General features: G+C 34.6%; 1 protein-coding gene across 1 annotated transcript in view; it reads right to left on the minus strand.

Moving 5' to 3' along the window:
* Positions 1–1,025: 1,025 nt before the first annotated feature.
* ATP2C1 (ATPase secretory pathway Ca2+ transporting 1) overlaps positions 1,026–23,228 on the minus strand; it is a 124,148-nt gene continuing 101,945 nt past the window's right edge. The window contains exons 21-29 of the mRNA XM_063115361.1: positions 22,715–22,765; positions 21,589–21,755; positions 20,183–20,251; positions 19,460–19,576; positions 18,514–18,661; positions 17,899–17,994; positions 16,583–16,724; positions 15,471–15,595; positions 1,026–1,570 (exon numbers count right to left, since the gene is read on the minus strand). Coding sequence (XP_062971431.1) covers positions 1,475–1,570; positions 15,471–15,595; positions 16,583–16,724; positions 17,899–17,994; positions 18,514–18,661; positions 19,460–19,576; positions 20,183–20,251; positions 21,589–21,755; positions 22,715–22,765 — 1,011 coding nt within the window. The 3' untranslated portion in view covers positions 1,026–1,474. The remainder of the gene's footprint in view (positions 1,571–15,470; positions 15,596–16,582; positions 16,725–17,898; positions 17,995–18,513; positions 18,662–19,459; positions 19,577–20,182; positions 20,252–21,588; positions 21,756–22,714; positions 22,766–23,228) is intronic.

Raw genomic sequence — 23,228 nt, forward strand, 5'->3', positions numbered from 1 at the left:
TGTAAGTTTCAATTAATATGTAATTAGTGATGGTAGAAATAATAACTTCTCTTTCTACTAGAGAAATAAACTGAGGCAATTTGATGTGTATTTAAATATAAGTGAAATAAATGTTGAAGCATTGGAGCTTTTATTCTGTAATGGAATATTCTCTTTAAAAGATTATGAATGCTATATAACACTATCTAAACATGTATAATACTTACCACAGTCTAGAACAGTACTATCTAATATCGTAGCTAGTAGTCACATATGGCTATTTAAAATTAAATTCAAGTTAAACTAAAAATTCACCTTTTCAATTACACTAGCCATATTTTAAGTGCTCAGCAGCCACATGTGGCTACAGGCTACTTGTATCGGACAGCAGAGATACAGAACATTTCCATCACTGCAGAAAGTTCTATTGGATAGTGCTACTTTTTAGTTTACTTTTTAAAAATGACTTAAATGAAAAAGACAGTAGCTGTCAGAGGGACTGTTGTTACATGATAGCCAACTTCACACAAAACCAGTTAGTTAAGGCCCACTACTGCTTTAACACAGGTTTAGGGTATTTCCTCTCACTGAAAAATTAAACACAGTATAAGAAAATTCTCAGTGCGCAAGCCTATTAAGTTTTTACCTGAGTCCAACAGAAGGGGAATGTCAAGGGTCTGTTTCTTTTCTTTTAGGAAATGTGGACCCTGCACCCAGGCAGGCTCAGTGCCTTGCTGCTCTCTAACTGGTAAAAGGTGGGCCTCCTCTTTATTACTTCCAAGTTGGTCCAGATGTTATTTTGTGCACCCCTGCTCAAACAAACCTGCAGAAACTTATAGCTAAAAACATACATCATTATTTGCTAGGGTTGTTGCTTTTTTGCCTCTTATCCTCTACTACATAAAGCAGCTGATTGCCAAATTCTGAGTCACACTTTACTTTTCCCCTATAGAACAGAAGTTAATATGTGCTTTGAACACATGGGTGGTTTCTTTAAAACAAGTGCACCACAGCTTGGGGATTTCCATCAAAGGAAGATTAGTGAGAACAGTAAAGAGAATATTTAATAGTCATTTGTATTTTTCACAGACACAGATGTAGGGTTTGGAGAATTAAGAGGCAGACATGTTTAAGGTCAGGTAGTGGACTAGTGGAAGAGATCATATTTCAAGGAAAAAGTAAATTATTTGGGGTTGAATAAAGTTAGGTTATGATTCAAAAGGTGTTTCAGTATAAATATTTCAATTTATACAGCAAACCATTTACAAAGCCAGAAAAGAAAAGCATTTTAGTTTTTAAACTAATACTTTTCTTTATAGAATTTGTAGTTTTATATGTGGAGAAAATTACAAGTTGATACAGTGTTTTTGAAAATACTGCCCTTGGGCTGTTTCCTTATCTAGGTAAGGAAGAGCTGCAAGACGACGGTGCTAAGATGTTGTATGAAGAGTTCCAAAGAGTGAAGGAGCAGATGCAGCAGGGCACAAGATTGGATTTAGACACAGCTCACATCTTCTGTCAGTGGCAGTGCTGTCTCCAGATGGGGATGTATCTCAATCAGCTGCTGTCCACTCCTCTTCCAGAGCCAGACCTAACCCGGTAAGCACCATGGGAAACTTTAGTTGGATGCAAACAAAAGTAAATATTTTTATTTACATTTAAGGCAAAGAAGTTACTCCACAAAAATTAACCTTAGTGTAATTCATCTCAGATCACTGCTGTAGCTGAAGAGCTGGAGACAGCAAAAATATTAAATTATTTCCATATTCACAAAGAATGTTTCCATGAGTAGAACCAATTTTTAAAAATCAGTTCCTTTAAGTAAAAGGTTAATGAGGGGAGAAAAAGAGACAGTTTTGGCTAGGATATAACTCTTTCCCTCATTTCCCTCAGGTCTTTGTTTGAATATCACTTTATAGACGCTTTTTCAGACCACCCTAATGAAGTATTATTGTCTACACCCAGTCGTTCTAGTCCTTTTACTCTGTTATTGCATTTCTTACCACCTGGCATACTATTCACTCATTCATTCAAATATCAGGGTACTTCAAAAAGTTTGTGGAAAAATACAGTTAAAAGGTAATATGGATCATTCCATGAACTTTTTGAAGTACCCTCATATTTATTAAATGCCTACTCTGTGCTAGGGTGTAGTAAACAACCACCACCACCTCTGCTATCATGTAGCTTTCATTCTATTGAGATGACTATTAGATGGATTATAGTGGACTTTAGGGTTTTTGTTTTGCCAGGCAAGTATGAAGAAGGGAAAGGCAGTAAGGGAGTTGAGCCTGTGTGCCAAGGAGTGATTATAATGTTTGACTGTGGAGTTTATTCTGGAAGAAAGAAATGATAGCGGTATGCTGTGGGCTAGTGAAAAAGTGGTAGGATCAAAGGATTGGACATCTTGGTAACTATCCATCCAGGAGGCACTAGAGGGAGGAAGATAAAAAGATGGTTAGAAAATTGAGCATGTAAGACTATGTATATGCTTCGTTTGTCTCTCTCTCCTGGAATGTAAGATCTATGAGGGCAGGGACTTGTCCATTTTATTTATTGTTGTAGCCCTAGTGCCTAGCAAATTTTGAGTAAGTGATATATGGAGGCATTCAAAATATGTTGGGACTTTAAATATGTTTCAAGGTGAAAAGCCTCCTAGCAGTAATTAGTGTTAATTTATCTCTGGGCTTCATATCTGAGCTAACCCAAAAACCTCTACCAATTAAGATTAATTGGCCTTTGACCTATAGATTCTCTATTCCTTTCCTTTAATAACTTAGATCAGTCTTGACTGGATCCTCTCTAGTTACCACAAATAACTTTAAAACAAAACAGGAATCAGTTCTCTTAATAATGATTTCAGCAGGAGGACTGTTCTTGCATCTCAGCATAATCAAGGCTTTTTTAAAAATGATTTTATACTGATTAAGTAATGGTTCTACACTGATTTGCTAAGGCACCAGTTGATCAGCTCTGGCTCTAAGTCATTATAGTAAATTTGTGGATTCCAGGTAATCCCATTTTATATTTGTAAAATAGGATTTAGTCCAAGTGAGTGACCTTGCAAATAATGTCATTAAATTTTCTCATATTTTAACAAACTTCCTGTTTGGCTTATCAAGGTCATTTTAAATTCCTTTTCTTTGATGTGTTAAAGAGGCCTGCTCACCTTGGGGCTAGATGCAAAGCCAGTAAGTGTCTATCATTTAATTTGTTAATAAAAAGCTTTTAAATATCACCAGCCAAGAAGTAATCACTATAGTTACAACTCAGGTCTTTCCGAGAAACAGATTATTCCTGATTTTAATAATAAATTTATAGAAGCAGTAGAGCTGTCAGTGTTTAGATGCATTTGTTGAAGGCATGTTAATAACAGCTGTTCTACTGCACTGAACCAGTGCTTTTCCAACACACATTTTTCTCCCATTAAACAGGTTGTACAGTGGAAGCCTGGTGCATGGACTGTGCCAACAACTGTTAGCACTGACCTCTGTGGAAAGTCTTCTGAGCATGTGTCCTGAGGCTCAGCAACTTTATGAACATCTTTTCAATGCCACCAGGTCACATGCCCCTACTGAATTATTCCTACCAAAGGGTAAAACAAATTCAAAAAAAAGAAGGCAGAAGAAAAAGAGTTCAAGCTGGTTGAAGAACAGAGTGGGAACCACCTTAGATACCAGGTGTTGGTATGAGGGAAGCAATCGGTTTGGAATGTTAATGGTTGAAAACTTGGAGGAACATATTGAAGCCTCCAAGCTTGAATAAAATCAGTCTGCATCAAACTAGATGTATAATTCTGACTTAAAAGTTTTGTCACCTCCCTTGAAACAATGAACTTTTTTCTTTAGGACTAACCTATTATAGCATAAACATTGCAATAGATAATCTTTGAACTGCAAGGTATTTTGTATTCTTTTAATAAATAAATACAAGCTGCTTTAAGAAACTTCTATATTTCTAAGCACATTTAAAAGTATGTTTGTACTTCTTATGCTCCATTTCTATAAGTTAATAGTAATATTCTATAACCTTTAAATTGCAGCAGTTTAGCCAGCTATGTTTTCAAAAAGAGTAGAAGTCCTACTTCAATTATTTCCTACAAGTAGAAGCTAATTATCATTTCAATAATTTTTAAAAACAGTTTTCTCTTGTACTTTAGTATGAAAAGTCTGGGCTGTGAAAGATAGAAGTGAGGATGCCAGACAGAAAACTGTATACTGAAAGTACTTAGTAAATGACACCACAGCAGGGTTGATAAGCACTTTAGGTTCACTCCAGGTTTTAAAGAACAATTTGAAACGATAATTGCCGCCGCAAAATAAGAAACACATCTTCAGCTGCTAGGTCTAGAGGAGGAGGAAAGAATGAGAAAAAATGAAAATGGAATAACGCAGCAATACTGGATTCTAGTTCCTCTTTCACACTATGGGTTTTGACCCATTAATGGGATGTGAAAAGTATTTAATGCGTCATTTAAATGAAAAAACTAAAATGGAAAACACCAGATACATATATCATGTATTAGGTGATTGTGCAAAATCTATTTCTTACTGTAGATTATAGTCAAAAATGTTTGTACGGCAGTGCTCTGAAAAATACTAGAGGCTGCTAAAATTACAAATACCAACAGAGTTATGAAAGTGCTGGCCAGTTCCAAATAAAGAACTTGAAAATAAAAAGCAACAAGTGGAATGAATATATTTGGGCAAGATCTGAAAGTATACTCCAACCTTCATTTTACTTGTACTCACAAACTGTGTTCTTCCTTTCTTTTCTACTCTCCCACTGCTATATTCCATCAGTGGTAACCATAAAGGTGGCTTTAAGCTATTATATTTTGAACAGGCCTATGTCTAGTTCCTAACATGATAAACAATTCTCTCCAGTTTCCTAGAAGCACCATGCTCTTAAGAGCAATAAGCCCAGCCAGTGTCAAACACACACATCACAAGTACTAACTGGCTTTAGCCATTTGCAAAAAGCAAAAACACATGTCATTTGTTCCTAAAATGTTCAACTCTAAAAACTGGCTTCTGTTTCAAGTAAGAGTTTTTAAGAAAATTTTGTGTTTTTTTTTTTTAAGGAGGAGTGCATGGGGCTCCTTAGTGGGGTTGTTTGTCTCCAAAGAGACGGTTATTCCCAGAAGGATCAAGAAAAGAGTAGTCTTGTGCATCTATAGTCAGTCCACCATAATTGTGGCTTCTGTATCCGCAGATTCAACCAACTGTGAATCAAAAATATTTGAAGGAAAAAAAAAATAGCAATAAAATTTAAAAAATACAAATGAAAAATACAGAATAACAACTATTTACATAACATTTAAATTGTATTAAGTATACGTAATCTAGAGATGATTTAAAGTATACAGGAGGATGTGCAGAAGTTATATGCAAATACTATGTCACTTCATACATAAGGGACTTGAGCATCCGCAGATTTTGGTATCCACAGGGGTCCTGGAACCAATCCCCTGCTGATACCAAGGGACAACTGTATTTTTGAAAAAAAGTGGATGTAATGCGGACCATAAGCATGTAAGAACTTTGTTAGAACAAAATTCTATTTTTTGATTCCTGGAGTTTGAGGCTAATCTAGAAATTATACCAATATGAGTGTCCTATTTCCTGGGTTATCATCAACGCTTCTTTTTAAAACCACCAACCCTGCATGGAAAACCACTCATTTCTACTTCACCAAGTAACTGGTTTGATAGGCACCAAACTGGAGAGTGTGCGGGCTAAAGAGTTTAATTAAAAGTTAACTGAATTACATCAATCATTTTTTCTTTCATTAAAACGGTTCTCCTTCAGCAATAGTAAGAAGTCAAGTTCCCTTCTCTAGCTATCACAATCAAGCCTATTCAATTGAAATGATCCAGCCTTGCAGTAAAGAAGTTCAAGTCTAATAATGTCTATTCACTCTTACTCTCTGTGAGAACTCAGGAAATTTTACCTACCTAGTGCATCTTCCCGTATGTATTAGATGGGAAGTCACAGGCACTTCACAGGATAATCTAAAGGGGTTCACCAAAGAATGACATAGTACCTGACCTCCAAAAATCATTCTTGTTTAAGCTGCTTGGGAAGACAACCCACAATAAAATAACAAGAGAACATTTTATAAAGCAGTCTATCAGGTGCAAAAGGCAAAATGCAGACTAAATACTACAATAAGGTGACAGGAGTCATCAGGATGAAGAGAAGTTAAATCAGAGGAGAATTCTCACACCTGGCTTTTGGCCTGGCTTTACAAGATAGAGATAAAATTCAGGTCAGGTATAGGAGGCAATGGGAACACCTGTGTAAGAGCAGAATGTTATACATCCCATGTTCCATTTTTAAAATCTACTGTTTCCTATGTTTTCAAAGAAGTCTTTAGATCCTGCTCTTTCTGATTCAGTTCTAGCAAATGAAATCTCACCTCAGGCTTTGGAAATTGTCTTCAATTAGCAGTTCAAGTAACAAAAGGAACTCTGGACAGCTAAGATGAATATGCTTTAGGGATAAAGCTAGAGAGAGAGAAAAACATTTACTATAATGTAATCATTCTGTATTTAGTGAGGATAAAATTATACTTGGTATCTATTTTGTACAAGCCCTTTCTGAGACACCTGGACCTTGAAAGTTTAAATTACATCCTGTAAATATAATCTCTACTACTCTTCCATGTCAACTGATATTGGGAGAAGAATTCAAATTAATTAGAATTTTAGAGGATAAAGACCGTATCTTAAAGATAAGGACCTACCAAGTGCATATAGCTACAAAGGGCTTAGAAGTACCTTTTCCTCCTTTGTGAATAAAAGTGAGTCAATGACTATGCCTCAGTTGCCCTACTTGTAAAATGAGGATCATAGTAGTTCATATTATTGTCTAAAGATAAAATAACATGTACTTTTAAGTTACCTAGCATAGTGCCTGGTACTAAAAACTCGTGATAAATGATAGCCATTATTGTTATGTCCACACATGAAAATTAAGAGTAAAGCAAGGGATCTGGGAAGAAGTGAGAAAATGTGGAGCAGCACAAAGATCAAGACACCATGAGACCAGGGTTGCCAAAGCAAAGGACAGAATTTTGCAGAGGCAAAAGAGTTCAACACTATCAAATACGGCTAAGAAAACAAGAAGAGCAAGAATGTAAGAATATTACAGCAACTTTCAGTAGAGTTGTCATGCCAAAGACATACTGGAAAGAGTAGAGAATTGCTAAGAGAATGTCAATGGGCAACCAAGACCAGAAGGAATTATCCCTATGTGAGTAGTCATGTTCCTCCAACCCTTTTTCCTGTTGTCAAAGTATTTACTGTATTGTTTTTCAAACTCAAATTTGAAAGAGCCCTGGGTATATTTAAAGATTAAAAAATAATTAAGAGCAGATATCACTTTCTGGGAATTTCCTCTTCCTGCAACTGCCGAGGTTATATCCTGGTCCTACTCCATAGTGCTAAGAAGGTTTAACCCAGTTTTCCCTTAGTGAGGTTGCCGGGTTTCACTGGATATTGCTCTCTACCATGCACTAGTTGGCTGGCTGGCACACAAGGAGCACCTGGAAAGCCGTCACCAAGACCAGGAGAAAGAATTTCACTTCTGTAAAAGGATAAACTCTTACCTGACTACAAATTTGATGACCTTGTATTTTCAATGAGATAGATGTGAGGTACTTAGTATTTATGTCATAATGTCTTCAATGACTCATCTCAGTCATGACAGCTGAAAGTCATTCTGCATCTTGAACCGAATTGAAATTCAATACTATTTCTCTTGGACAAATGTATTAAAAACATGCCTCCCCACGTTCAGCAACAGCTTTCTGAGCCATACAGAATAAGCTGCTTTTGCATTTCTTTTCAGAGGTCTGAATAATGCTTAAAATTCAAGTCCATCCAGCTGTAAAAATTCTATGGTGAGAACCTCATGTTGAGGAAGGAAGTTTTAAAATTCAAAAGCATGACTGCATGAGGCCATATACCAGTCTGTTAAAATAGGAGAAATAGGTGAATGAAAGGTTACAAGGAAAAGTATTTCCAGCTAGTTTCACTGGATTTTGTGTTCAGGGAGAGAAATCAAATTTCAAATCAATATGTCACAATGCACACACAATCTCTTCTATTTCTACTAGTCTTGATAACATTTTATATACAGTCATGCATAGCTTAACAGTGGGGATTTGTTTTGAGAAATGCATCATTAGGTGATTTCATCATTGTGTGAATATCACAGAGTGTACTTACACAAACCTAGATGGTATTGCCTACTACACACCTAGGCTATATGGTAAAGCCATTATAATCTTATGGGACCACTGTTGTACAGTCTGTCATTGACCAAAACATCATTGTCAGCATATGACTATATTTGGTTAAGATAGTTAAATTTTTCTCTCAATATATATTGTACTTATTACATATATATAAACATAGGTACAGTCATCCTTGCATACTCCTGGGCTATTGGTTCCAGGACCCCCTGCAGATACCAAAATCCATGGCCACTCAACTCTCACTGACTGTAAAGGACAATTGTACTATGCAAATACATTTTGGTTTAGAATGCTCTGTTCTGAAAAAATGAGTTAGAAAGTATATTTTTCCCCTAAGACTGGGCTATTAGGATAATTATTTTGCTTTCTACTATTACTATACTTTGTCTTCTCTAAGCAAGATAACATACTTTAGCCTATTCAAATTTAGCCTGTTTCTCTGGGTTCGTACAACCTATGAAAGGGAAGCCTCCACTTGTCTTGTGCATCCAAGGGGGTGGGAAGGAGGAGACAGACCAGGCAGGAGCAGTCTCTGCTTCAGATGGATAAAAGTTTGGTGAGTACAGAATAGGGGTGGGGGACGGGAGGGGGAGGTGAGTAAGGACACAACAACTTAGATGGGACAGCACAGAACACTCCACCCACTACAAGAATAAGGAGCCTTGATGATGAGATGGGACTGATAACAGTTGGCATGTCCTTCCTGTTGACTGTTGATGATTATCTGAGGACAGAATCACTCTGACTTTCTCTACATAGGAGCCTTGGTGGAGAATCAGAAGAGTCACTGACAAAAAAAATGTGCCACCAAGTGCATCCATCCCAAAGAGAACATCCTGCTGGGAAACTGGAGGATAGAGAAAATTGATGCTACTACACTTCCACTGAATGCAATGCACAGACCTATTTTCCTTTTTTTGAATAACTAAATGAAAAGGCAAACTTTTTCTATAAAGGGTCAGATAGTAAATATTTTAGGCTTTGTGGGCCATATGGTCTCTACTGTGACTACTTACCTCTACAGTTGTATCATGAAAGCAGCAATAAACAATATGTAAATGCATATGTGTAGCTGTGTTCTAATAAAACTTTATTTACAAAAACAGGCAGCAGGCAGATCTGGCCTGCATCCAACCTCGAAACTCAATAACATGATGGTACTTCAAAAAGTACATAGAAATATTCTTCTTATCTTCTATTTTTCCACAAACTTTTTGAAAGACCCTTATAGCTCCATGTGGGTGAGCTAAGTAGGATTAAAATAAACTGTTTTCTTAACTTGCAACACCTCTATCTAACTCATGAGCCATTCAGACTAGCTCCATATAGAATGATAATTTAAAAATCTAATGTAATCCTATTATGCAACTATACAGATGAATATGAGAAAAGAACATGAACAAAAACATACTAATTTATAACTTCCTAAAATTGATCTAATAATGCCTAAATGTAAAGTCTGTCATGACTTTTCTATACACCCACCTATTTGGTTGGGGCCTCCTATACTTTGCTCCACAGATAATACTTTTTAAGACTCACATATACATATTACACTGGTAAGATGCAGAGGTGAGAAAAGAGCCAACTGGCAAGGCATTACAGTATTTTCTTTATGACCATAAGATGGCACTAAATTGTCACTTCTCAACTAAAGGGCATTTTAGTATACTTACTACAGAAAATTGCTTTTAATGTGGTTGAATAGATTAGCATTTTTTTTAATGGTTAAAAGCACATTTTGAGTTCAAAAGCTAAAAATACAGAATCCAGAAATGAACCTCTGGAACCGACATAGCACAGTTTGACTAATTTCTGGCACTGAGTACTCGTAACACTGAGATGTGGTTTCTACTCAAAGGGTTATTACTAAATAGAATTATGCAATTATTGCTTAAGAAATAATGGTGATATGGGCAACTCTAGGACAGATATGCCAGGCTAACAGTCATGGAGACACCACAGAAATGTGGGCCTTTCCAGGATATTTGTCAATCTGGCTAGAACTGAGCAAAGGGGGAATATGAATAGCAAAATCAGGTCTGTACAGTAACCTGTAAAAGTAACCCAGTCTAAATGGAGCAATTATACAAATATGGGCCATTACTACCACATCATACACACTCATGTGTACTCAGGAACACCAGTAGGTTTAGATTAGAAAAGAATTTCTAAGAATCAAAACTAATGGCTGAAGTAATTGTTTTCACTTGTCTCCCCAAATTTCAATTCTTAAATTTATTTTGAATGAGAAAGAGAAGAAACCAAATTCCTGTCTAGACTTATCAACAAAGTAGTTTGGACTCAAATCTTCAATACTTTCTAAAAAATAAAACCCCACAATTTTATGCCCAAACTTAGTATATTTACTTTTTTTTAAATAGCATTTATAAGAAATCGTACTACACACACACACACACACACACACCCTTTAGAGCAATCTAGAAAGGCCATCCTAGTTGGCATTTCAGCTAAGCTTTGAAATACAGGTAAAAATTCTCAAAATTAGGGCAGAGGAAAAAGAATTTCAAATAGAAGGAATACTGTCCAAAAAGACCTGGAAGTGAATTGTGTTGGTATATAAGGCTAGAAAAGTCCAAAGAAGAATGAGTAAAATAAAAAAATAAATTAATAAACAAACAACAAACCAACATTGTTTTTGACTCTCCTGCCATAAGTACTTGTTCAGAGCAAGTAACTGTTTTTAATGTTAATGCTATTCACTCACTGGGTTTTCCTCACACAGCAAATTTCACCCTAAGCTATGCAGTTCTTTGATATATTTCTTGTATATACTCTCACCTATTAACAGTGTGTCTTACTGCAAATACCAAAAAGACATGCTACCAATAATTCAGATCAGTGTTTTTCAGTCAGTAACCCTAATAACAGATCCATTTTGAAAGCTCTCTGACAAAGGAGACTGAAATGTTCTATCTTTTCCCCTGCGTTTTGAATTTATACAATTGTTGGAGGATTAAGTATGCGAAAGGAAGTTTAAAAAAATCTTATTCTGTCAAGGTGAGTTTACTTTCATTTACTGCTTTACTTTTATCAAAAAAATAAATAAATAAATGTGATGCTTGTGAAGGGAAATTGTTTTTCTACTAGCTTGTAATTAGTGAGACTTGGCTTTAAATTGATTGTGTGCTTAGAAACCTCTAACACATCCACTGGGAAATCTCAAGAACACCACAAACTTCATATTTCAAAATGGACCCGTGTCCCACAAAAGCCTGTTCAGCTTATTCTCTCAACAGCTCTACGGTTCAAGCCAGAGGCTAGAAACTATCTTCCATATTTTCCTACTCTTTTGTCTAGGCATGTCAATGTTATCTCTTAGTAGGTAGAAATTTTAAGCCTTCCTCTCCATACTGACCACCACAGCTTAATTATCCCTTTACCCCTTAAGTTTCCACAATTTTCTAATCAGTCTTCCTAATCTAGTCTTTACAACTGACCCTCTGTGCTTCCATCAGCATGTTTTGAGACAAAAAAACAAACTCACATCATACCCTTGAAACCCTCCAGCACACTCAGACAAGTCTACCTTCACCACTAGGCTCCTGCCTCTCTCTCCAGTCCCTCACATTGTATCTCCTGCCTTAATGGTGCCAAATGCTTCATGGTTTTCACATGTTCCCTGCAGCCCCCACCCAGACCTCTGCAGAGGCTATGCTGTTTGCTTGCAATGTCCGGCTGCTTTTCACCTGGAGATTCCCAATTTAAGGCTTGATTCAGATGCCACTAGTTCTAGGAAATTTCTTTGATAACCTCCTCCCATGAAGTTATTTATCTTTTAGCTCCTGTAGTATTTTGGACAGCATTTACCATTGTACTGGATGTATTCACATTGGTCTCCAGAGCTAAGACAGAATTTCCTGAAGGCAAGATACTACCTCTTATTTCTTTATAAACCTAAGCCTACAACAATGTGTGCAGACAATTATATCTACATTAACGTCAGGGACTGGTTAACCATTATCTGTTATTAGCAATAAACAACTCTTGACAACCAAAACCCAAAATAAGGTGGTCAAACAAGTCAATAGTCATACCAAGTGCTAACTGAGCTCAAAAGGAAGCTTAACTAGCAGGATGATCTGTTTGCCCAGTCTACCAGTTAGTTTTAATATTTATCCACACCATGTTTTAGTATGCAAATCAGCTACTGTTTGGATTGTAGGAACTCAGTCTAAAAAAGCACTTCAAAGATTTTCAAATGCCAACATCAAGGGAAACTTCTACTGAAATATGTGCTGTATTCACTTTAATGTATGTGTATTTTTGAAATAAATGTGCAAAGATCACTATTAAATTTCTTGAAACAGCCTGTTAACAGTTATATTCCCTGCTATTGTGTCCATGAGCTCCTGAAGGGCGGGGATGCCATCTTCCTTCTATTCCTAGCACACTCCAGGTACTAAATAAATGTTTAATGAGAAGACAATCAATTCATCCATCTAACTTCTTGGGTAAGTCACATGTGGAACTGAAATACTTATGAATTGCCAAGTGACAGAAAATGTTAATTAAGGTTTCTAAACATGATATATCAATACTCACTTTATACTATATGAAAGAGATCAAAACTTAAAGTGATTTCAGAAAGACGATCAATGTAACAGATGTTCCCTGCATGGATATGAAAGGTAAATAACACATCTTATTCTTGTGAAGGTGGGCACTGCTATTAAATAAAGCCTGAATCCTGAGTGGGTAGATTCTTCAGGTTGGGTTGTTGCAATGCCCAGCACAAATGTGAGAGAACATGCTCAGTCCTGTTTCTATGTAACTATCTTAATCATTTGAGAAGTGTCTACCTAACTGGTGAATTATTTCAAGTTCCTTTCTTTTTTCCCCTGATGTTTAGCCACTTTGGAGCTAAATAATTTCATGAGGTAGTCTAACAGGGAAAAAGCCAAATAAATTAGCATTGTTAGGGACTCTAGCAAATCCTAGGACTAGGAAATAGAGTAAAAATTAAAAATTTAGATACTAGCACATTTATATCATCTATGTTAATCTGGATTAGTATACTACAGAAAATTAAAATCTGGATCTGTTCTGTACAATTAACTTTGTTGTAAATCATAGATTCTGTATACTATGAATTTCCCCTAATTTCTGTGTCTTTGCCATCCATATGGATAATTTCAGTGCTAACAGTCCCAACTGGGAAGTCATTAACTTATCAAAGGAAATCGTTTTATTTTTATAGTTCAAAAACCAAACAAAAGAATAGGCACATATTTACTTTATATAAGTCATGCTCTGAACCTAAAATGCAAAACAAAAGACTGACATGCACTTAATGTGTATTCCAAGACTTTGTAACAGAGGGAAAAATCAATACAAAATTTAGGTATGAGACATCAAGTCACTGAAGATAAAAGCTGATTACACAATGACTTTCATGTTCCAGCTAATGAGATGGAGCAATGTATATTTGACTACTCAGCTTTAAAGGGTAAAGTAGAATAAACTGCAGACATCTCAGCTCCCTATACTCTCAACTGTTTGTCAAAGGATAGATATTTTCCCTATCAATAACAATATTTTATTGTTAACACTTGCAGTTTAATATTGAATTAAAAGCTAAAGAGTGCTTTATCCTGACAGTTTATAAAATAAAATAAAAAAAACTAACTTCAAGAAGAATTAAACCTTTGAGAATTTGAGATTTGTAAGATTCACAAAGGAAAGAAAAAAACAGTGATTGGACAGTGGTCATAGCCTGTGCAAAAAAACTTGAGATATAAAAATGGTAGCACAAGATGTGAGACTTGTAAGATTTCTGGTTTTAGAGAGAAATGTTCAACAAGAGAATGAATATCTATTTTTAAAATTCTGGCCCAAATTTGCCACATACTCATAACAAACTACTAGTACCTCATCAAGCTTTCATAAAAACTGACGGCATTATCCAAAGCAAACCCATCTATTTCTCTAGCATACCCAATGAAATAAAAAGAAGGTAGAGAACAAATGGTAGAAGTAGAAGGGACACATTCAGGGTTGTGCTACAACTGAGGTCAAAGAAGCTAGAGGTGCATGAAGTTTGCCTAGCACAGAACCTCCCACATTATACTCTGGTTCATAAACCATCTATTTGAGTTTGGGAATTTTTATTCTTTTAGTAGTCTATACTTCCTAAGAAATATGCTTAAAAACACATAAAAAGGAGTAAAAATAATAAGATTCAGTTATTCAGTTGAGGTACTTGGGTTCCTACTTAGGGGATGACAAAATGCTTTTTGACAAAGTGTGTGTGTGTGTGTGTGTGTGTGTGTGTGTGTGTGTGTGTGTGTGTGTGTGTGTGTGTGTGTGTGTGTGTGTGTGTGTGTGTGTGTGTGTGTGTTTTAACTCAAAAAGGAGGCATGTCATGTTAATATGTTAAAAATTACAGCCCAATCTTAAATGTTTTTCACTCTGATTAAATTAATTACAGAAACTGTTACTTTAACATGAATGCCATTTGATAGCCCTGCATTTAATTCTGCTAGACCAAAGGCTCAAACCTTTAAAAAAGAAAAAAAAAAAAAAAAAGCAACCATTTACATTTACTAAGAAAAGCAAACATTTACTTCAGTATAGGCTTTTCAATCACAAAAAGAAAGAAAAGAACAGTGATCTGACAATGGTCACAACCTATGCAAAAAACGTGAAATATAAAAATGGTAGCACAAGATATCTGAGCTGCTTACATTGCAGGAAAAAGGAGATACAGTAGCTGAAATATGGCACTCCTGGGAATCAATTTCTAAATCAAACAGAATGCCTTTGAATGATTATATTTATTTGTGTATTAGTAAGAAAGCCCCACCACCATAAATAGTACAATATTTAAAAATTAAAAAAAAAAAATATATCTATCTAAGATAAACAGTGTATTTACTGTTAGACCACTTTAAGTGCAGAAGGTGGTTCAGGTTTTGCCTTTTTTTCCTTTAATTAAATAACTGCCCATATGCTTTATAAAGCAATTCCACTCAATTGCAAAAGCCAATTTAAATCAAGGAATATGTTATCAAAGTTGCATAATTTCATTTGGGACTGCCAGCAGGTTAAAGTCTCAAATCAAGTCTTTAACATTAATGTTCATTTTTAAACAATGAAAAGTTAAAAAGTTCTCAAAATCTTCATTATCCTCTTGAACTTGCCCTTTTAAATGATCCTCAGACTGCAATTCCTAGTGTGCAAATAAAAGAATGCAATATGCATCATACTTCAAGAAAAGACGACGACGTCGAACTAACATTCTTCTGGATCTTTTCCCTGCTCCTTTCAACCTTCTTTATAATTTCTGCCACTATGCACACTGATGAAGTGAGACCCAAAAGAAACAAAAGATCTGCAAGAGAAAATAAGTTGGGTTTTACAATTCTTAAATTCTTACCAAGCTTAATCGCTTACCATTTGCTAGCATTTTACCTGCAGCTTTTAAACACATTTGTTTCACTATCATTCCTCAGTACAATCACCCTCAGTTAAAAATAAGTAAAAGAAAGCTCAAAGGTATTAAAATGACTCTTCCAAAGTCACACAGCTAAGAAGGGCAGCAGCAGAACTAGGATCCAAGTCCTCTGACCATTTTCCCTGAACCAGCTCTTAACAACACCACCAGCATGAGGAGTTTTCTAAGTTAATAGATCACACAGTCCTTTTAAAAAGCATTATTCAAGCAGCAGTAACCAATTTGATTGAAAATACCTATCTGAAGATTAAAAATTTTGCATCACTACTTTCCATTTCAAAGCCTAGAGGACTTTGAAATGCATTATCATTTTTAAAGTACTGTATCATACATTTTTACATATTATGCATTAAATAATGTGTAATTTCCATAGAATCTTTACAAAACTTTCTGCTTTTAGCATCAGATGGACATTTCATGAAACTAGAATGTGCAAATTAACAAAAAAAGAAAAAACAGTAAAATATTAGTTTAACTATTAAAAATTGTAATTTCAAAGAACAACAATTTGGTTTTCGGTGAACTTAAGTCTAGTTTTCTCTTCATATGAGATGAGAAATGTGGACTAAAAAGTTACAAAGTATAATTACTCTACAACAGGCTTTGATTTGCTACATTTCAGAATCACCAAATATGATTTATAACAAATGATAACTTATAAAAAAGAAAAAAAATAAAACCCTAGAGTTAGGAGAGTGACTCCTTTGAACTGCCCAACATAAAAAAATAGCACATATTCTTTTTTCAAATCAAGTCAGTTACTTTTCTTATTTCACTATTTTAAAAGAATATTAGAATAAACACATTCGAAAATATAACAATTCATCTAAAAGACATAAATTATAAAGATAACATTTTCTTTACCCAGTATACTTAGGCTCTCGGTCTGAAAAACCTTCTGAAGTGGAGGAAAGTAAATAACTAGTAACTGTCCCATGATGGATCCAAGAACTGCATAGCAAAACATTTTATTACTGCAGAGTCCAATCTCAAATACAGACTTGGTCTGTTGGCAGAGCAGAGAGTTTGAACATTACTCCTTGATCACAGAAATATCTTCTTTATTATTATATTCACTTCCAATTTTTAATAAGCAGTATCACTATATCATTTAATTCTACAATGTCAATTCCATTAAAATCTCTTAATTTTAACTATTATTTTGGAATAATTCAGATGGAATAAGGGTAAATTTTAATGCAGTTTCTATTTATCAGAAAAGGGCTTGCTTAAAAAAAATGGCATCCCAAAGCATGAAGAAACTTTGTCTGTATTTTGCTAAATCATTTCCATACATTCATTAAGGTAGATAATCTATAATCCTTTGTAAAAGAAAGGACCTAGTTGTGTATGTACTGAAAAAGTAAAACTGGTGCTTAATAATACCAAGGTCAAGGGTTCAGATTCTCATACCAGCCAGCGGCCAAAAAGAAAAAAGAAAACTGCCTTTCGTAAAACAAAAAAATGTACTACATGTACTTCAAAAATTAATTTAAATTAGTGACAATTCACTGTACTTGGAAAGTTCTAGCATGGCAAAAGGTAACATATACTTAAGGGTTCATAAAGTGCTTTACAATTGAAATGAATACTTGTACCTCTCAAATGGAACTAGTTTTCAAGGACAATATGATCTGGAAAAATATCACTAGATTCTAACCCATTATTTTCTTTCAAAATACTTAGACCAAAAAGAGGCAGTCACACCTTAAGATACAATATGGGAAGAAAAGCAAAATTAAAATGTCCCAAGCTTTGACACACTGATAGAAGTGATAGTAAAAACATTAATATGCACAAAACTGTTCTTATACTTCTAACAATACTTTCTCCTAAAATGTGACTAAAACTACACTAACAGAACCCATGAGGTTTGTCATCCTCTTCTCAATGTTAACCTGAATCTGTCACACAGCTACAGCTAATAAGAGAATGGAAAAAAGAAAGATAAGACAACACTTGTGATTTACTTTTATCTTCCAGTAAAAGGTAAGGCTTATCTCCCTCCAAATGCCCTATCCTCCTTGTGACCAATGGCACATGTTTAGAAGAAGGCTGTGTCTGGGGCTGTAATCTATGGCTACAAAACCAAGGAAAGCTAAAAATTCATAATCCATACCTACTTACTATTACAAAGTATTACTTAATTGAGCCAATCAACTAAGATCACCTAATCATACCTGGGATCTGGAACTCAGTGCATTGAACATGTCAAAAAACACAAAACATGTGAAGGTCATTGTTGTGTCTCGAGGTGTTATCACATTGTCTCGTAGCTGTCAAGCAGAAAAAACAAAATGACTTTTTAGTGGCTGAATTCAATGGTCAAAACATTAACATTTTTTTTTTCCGTTAGAATAAAATAGCTTTAGTCTAAGATATGAAACATAAAAGTTACCTAAATTTCCTATAAACCCTCTAGTGAATAGCTGCAGTCTGCATTGTGAAAAGTAAAAAAACTTCTCATGAACTATTTATATATAGTATTAAAATACTGTTATTAATTAATAACAATAAAGTAGCTATATTAAAGACTCAGATTTCCTAACTTCTCCCCAAAGTTTCATGTATTAATTTTTCTTGTATCTGATTTTTTTCTGCAGATTTAAATTATTCTAATACAGGAACCAAGACTTCTGTTAAACCATAAAAATTGAAATCAAACTCTTTTTATCATATTTTTTCACTCAAAGAGCTCTCCTAACATCCCAGCCTTCTGTGTAACACACCAAAATAACTAAGAATCCTATCATACAGAATGCTTGTTAATAAAGCAGCTTATCCAGTGACTATACCTCACGCCAGAAGACAAACAAAGTCCCACAAACAATGATTACTGATGAAACAAGTATTTTAAGTATTAAGTTTTTAGTCAGAATGCTGTCCTTCCAGTTGCGAGGAGGTTTACGAATGATATCTTTATCCACTGGTTCTACTCCAAGGCTTAAAAGCAAACAGAAAAATGAATTACTTTAGTTTTGAGGATTTTTACTTTCACATCCTTAACCTCAATTATTCTGGAAACTAAATGCTTTCTTATGGAAATGAATTGTTGAATCATAAAAAAAAAACCTTAGTTATGATTACTCAAAATTAACCACTAATTTTGTCACTGTTTCTCTCCTCTCTTTATCCTCATTTATTTGGCACAGTTTCATAGGAAACTAATAGTCAACTTTCAAAAACCGCCCAATTTTGTTTACATATAAGTTTACTCACTTCAAATATGGTATGAAATACATGACCTACCAACAGAACTTTGAAATATCTTTCAAACAAGGAAGTTTTGACTAGGATGATTTGTTGCAGTGGCCAATGGCATGTATCAATCAACTACCCCATTATTATAAAAGAAAAGAATAAAGTTAGAAGCTCAGGTTCTTCAATACCTTCCCCAAATCTCTAAAGTTAACAACAGAAGCTAGGTAGTAACACTGAAATCAGATTTCTTCATTACACCCAATTCGTAGAAATAAAAGGCTTACTTCCTGAGGACAGGGACTGTACCTGTCAATGATCTGTTTTCAACCTGAGGCCAGACAACTAACACAGGGTAATGACTCAGATCCATACTGTATAAATGAACACTCGGAATAAATGATATGCACACATCATACAATTTATAACAAACATATGGCTTCATCATTTTCTAATTCTGTCCATAAATAAAGTTTTAAAACTTAATTATCAGGGAATCACACCTTCCTTGTCTTTCCAGTTAATGCACAAAAAAACTCTTACCTCTGAGCTGGGGGTCCATCCATAATAATATTGATCCACAAAATTTGCATGGCATTGAGAGGATTGGGAAAGTTCATTAATGTAGCCAATGAGATTAAAGTTAATGCTGCTATACTCCTGTTGAAAAAGAGAGTCATTTAAAAATCTGTTGCACAGTAAATTTCCTGTTGATTTTTATCACTTTTGTAGCATTTAAAAATCTCATGTTACTACTGTGCTTCTAAAGAAGACTGTATTTCAAGTAACCTATGCTTCATTCATGTGTACATTTTAAAGCAAAGAGTATTTTAACAAAGGATTTTCAAGATGTTTAAGACAACAGCAGCAAACAGAGAAAGGTTTTTTAAATCTACTTAACAGTTAACAGTTTGAACAATATTTTGGTGACTGTTTGACTACAGAAAACCCGTTCTACTTTTGGAAAAAGAAACCAAGAGTAAACACTGAGATGTGACCCACTCCTCCCCCTTAGTTATTTCTCGGGCTATTAAATCACAAAAGTTTAAATATTTTGATGATGATATAGACATCTAATTACCATATTTAGAACTTATCTATCATGCCATTTTTAATTTCATAATATAATTACTTTTCTTTTTGTAAAACTTAACATGAACAACCCTCAGAAATACAGGACAGAAGCTTCTAGGCATTCTGCTTAAGTTGTACTTTTCATATAATTTATCTAGAAGACCCATGGTGACAAACTGCTTTCAAACTTACGTGCTCAGTTGAAATCTAACAAAATTTTTAATGTTATTATAAATCCCTTTACCCTCTTCAATGGCAGACCTGAAATTAAAAAAAAAAAAAAAAGATGAAGTGAGAAAAAATTATCAAATAAAAATACAGATATTTCAACAAAAATAAAAATATATATCTATACTAAAACCCTGTGAAGCTTATTTGAAAATAAATTTCCAACTAATACATGTATCACTAAAAAGGATCTATTATTTTCTTCACATAATTAAGATTAGAAAAAATAAGGAAACATTTATTTTAGCAAAGAATTAAAGTCAAACCTGCTATGTTCCACTTTAATTAAATTCATTAAACAATATTAAAATTCTTATTCATAAAAAGCTATTTCTACATTAAAATCATATATTGTCTCTAAACACAAAAGACAATACTACATATTCATAATACTTAAATGATAATAAATACAAGATGCATGGTAAAGGGTTAAATTAATGTATGTGGGGAATTAAATGGTAATGAGAGATATAAGAATTATAGAATTTAAGCTATCTGTTGCTCCTGCAAACAAGTAGATAGTATGTTGTAGAGGAATTAAATAAAGAATATGGTTTACAAAGACTCATATGAATTCTCTCATTCATTTGGCCAAATTTAAGAAAACATGTGTTTTTCAAACAACTTCCCCTTTCTGCCAAAATTTTAATACAATTCTAAGAATGGAAAGAAAAAAACTCTTATATCCTTGTAAGAGCCGAGCAAATGCTCCATGCTCTGAGTTCCCAAATTCCTCACTTTAGGCCACAATGGAGTAATAAACCACCCTGGAACATGAAATTAGAATTTATAAATGAATTAAGACTCAGTTCATCCAACAGGTAGTTACCAAAAAGCAAAATTCACATGACCCCAACCTGAACATTGTGAAACTGACACCACCAGGTATTACACTGTAGTCTTAAGTCAACTGCAAACTGTGGCTGAAACAAAGCTATTCAAATTCAATAAATTATATCATGAAACAAGGGCAATATGAAGAATTACTGATAGAAGGGAATAGGTGTGGAGGTAAACTTGAAAATTTTTAACACTTATTATAAGGCCATGCACATGGCCTTATTTCTGATTACCTGAATTTAACTAGAATAAAAGGTCTCATGAAGGTTCAGTGCTGTGCCATCATACTAGTACCCAGAAAAACGTGACATTTGCTGGCACTCAGCAAATATTTCTTACTGAATGGCCCTGCCATTTATTATGCCTGTTCTATGCAAACAAATGATTTCCTCTAGTAATCTGGAAACATGGTGTAGTATACCTATTGTTTAAATACTGCAAATGCTTTTCCAGTTGAATTGTCTGGGGATGGGGTATAAAGAAGGACAGAGGAAGACTCTCTGATACACATTCACTGAAACAAAACTTACATTATGGTTTGAAAATCATCGTCAACCAGGATCATGTCTGCTGCCTCTTTGCAAACATCTGTGCCAGTCTGGCCCATTGCAACTCCAATGTCTGCAGCCTTCAGAGCAACTGCATCATTTACTCCATCTCCTGTCATGGCTACAACTGATCCATTCTTCTGTAGAGACTGGAGTTGGGCAGAGGAGAGAGGGGAGGAAGGAATTCTGATAAAACATGATGCTTTTCATATAGATGAATGGATAAACAAATCTGCTCAATTATTTCTTCACATAACTAAGATTAGAAATACTATAGACCACCCATTTTTCAATAAACTTCAATATGTAGAGGTCTTAATAAGATAAAGCTTAGAAAAGGTTGCTATTAATATTCCCATCTGTGAGAAATGAATGTCTAAAGTCTGATCTATAGTCAATTATACAACAGTTCTCAACCAGGGACAATTCTGTATCCCAGCAACATCTCACAATGTTTGGAGACGTTTTTGATTGGCATGATTTGGGGGACGCCCCTGTCATCCAGTGAGTAAGGGACTGGGGAATGTAGCTAAACATTCTACAATATACAAAACAGTCCCTAACAACAAAGAATTATCCAGTCCAAAACGTCAATAGTACCAAAGTTGAGAAACACTGAACTATGCAATAGCTGGCTATTGTGATTAACTTAAATCCATTAATAATTAAATACTATGTCACTTGCTTTATACATATTTGACTAATATAAATAACCACAGCCTTTTAAAAAATGATCACATTCTCATCACATTTTTTTCTTGCGGTATTTATTCAGTTTCTAACTAATTATCACTATTCACTCAGATAATTTGGCTATGGACCCTATTGGAACATACTTCAACACTATTTCACTGTTTAAAAAGAAGGCAAATATTTGCAGACATTTCATTAAAGTTTTCTTTTACATCTTCCTATGCCACCTAAATTCTCTATTAGTGTTTCCATGTCAAGCTCTTTAAAAAAAAAATAAAACCAAAAACCCTGTTTTGCTTCACCATACTTCTGACTTGGATGCTCTTATCAACACTCCCTGTAATGCAAACATAACAAAAGAGAAAGTAGCAGCATTTTGTTTATCAAAATAAAAGTCTGATTTTTAGACACTCACCTTAATAATTTTCATCTTGTGTCTTGGGCTAGCTCTGTAAAATACCGCAACCTGTTAAAATACAAGATACACTAAAAATCTTCAGTGTTAAGAAATATCAGAATAACCCATACATTTATAACTAATGACTTTACTTAATCAATTTAAGCTGTATTTAATTCGCCACGAAGATCAAGTCTAAGCAATATGTCATATGTTTAAGACACTCATGTGACATGGTCATTTCAACCTTTACCAAAGGTACCACAAGATACAGACAACCTAAACAAGTCATCCAATTTATATCATTATGTTTAAACTCTGAAGAAAAAACAGCCTAATTCTTGAAAGGTTCCAGATGCAGAAAAAGGAAAAATTCTCGAGTCTGTCGGTTTTCTCATGACACTGGAATACAACTGTAATAGCCTTTTCCCTTTGTTCTGTCTTCAGGGGACATAAAGAACAGGTGCTCCTCAATGTCTGTAGAGGGCTTTTATTTTATTTTCTTTTAAAGAGTTAAGTGTCCGCTCATTCT

This window comes from Cynocephalus volans, chromosome 11, assembly GCF_027409185.1.
Source record: "Cynocephalus volans isolate mCynVol1 chromosome 11, mCynVol1.pri, whole genome shotgun sequence".
Classification (NCBI taxonomy): Eukaryota; Metazoa; Chordata; class Mammalia; order Dermoptera; family Cynocephalidae; genus Cynocephalus; species Cynocephalus volans.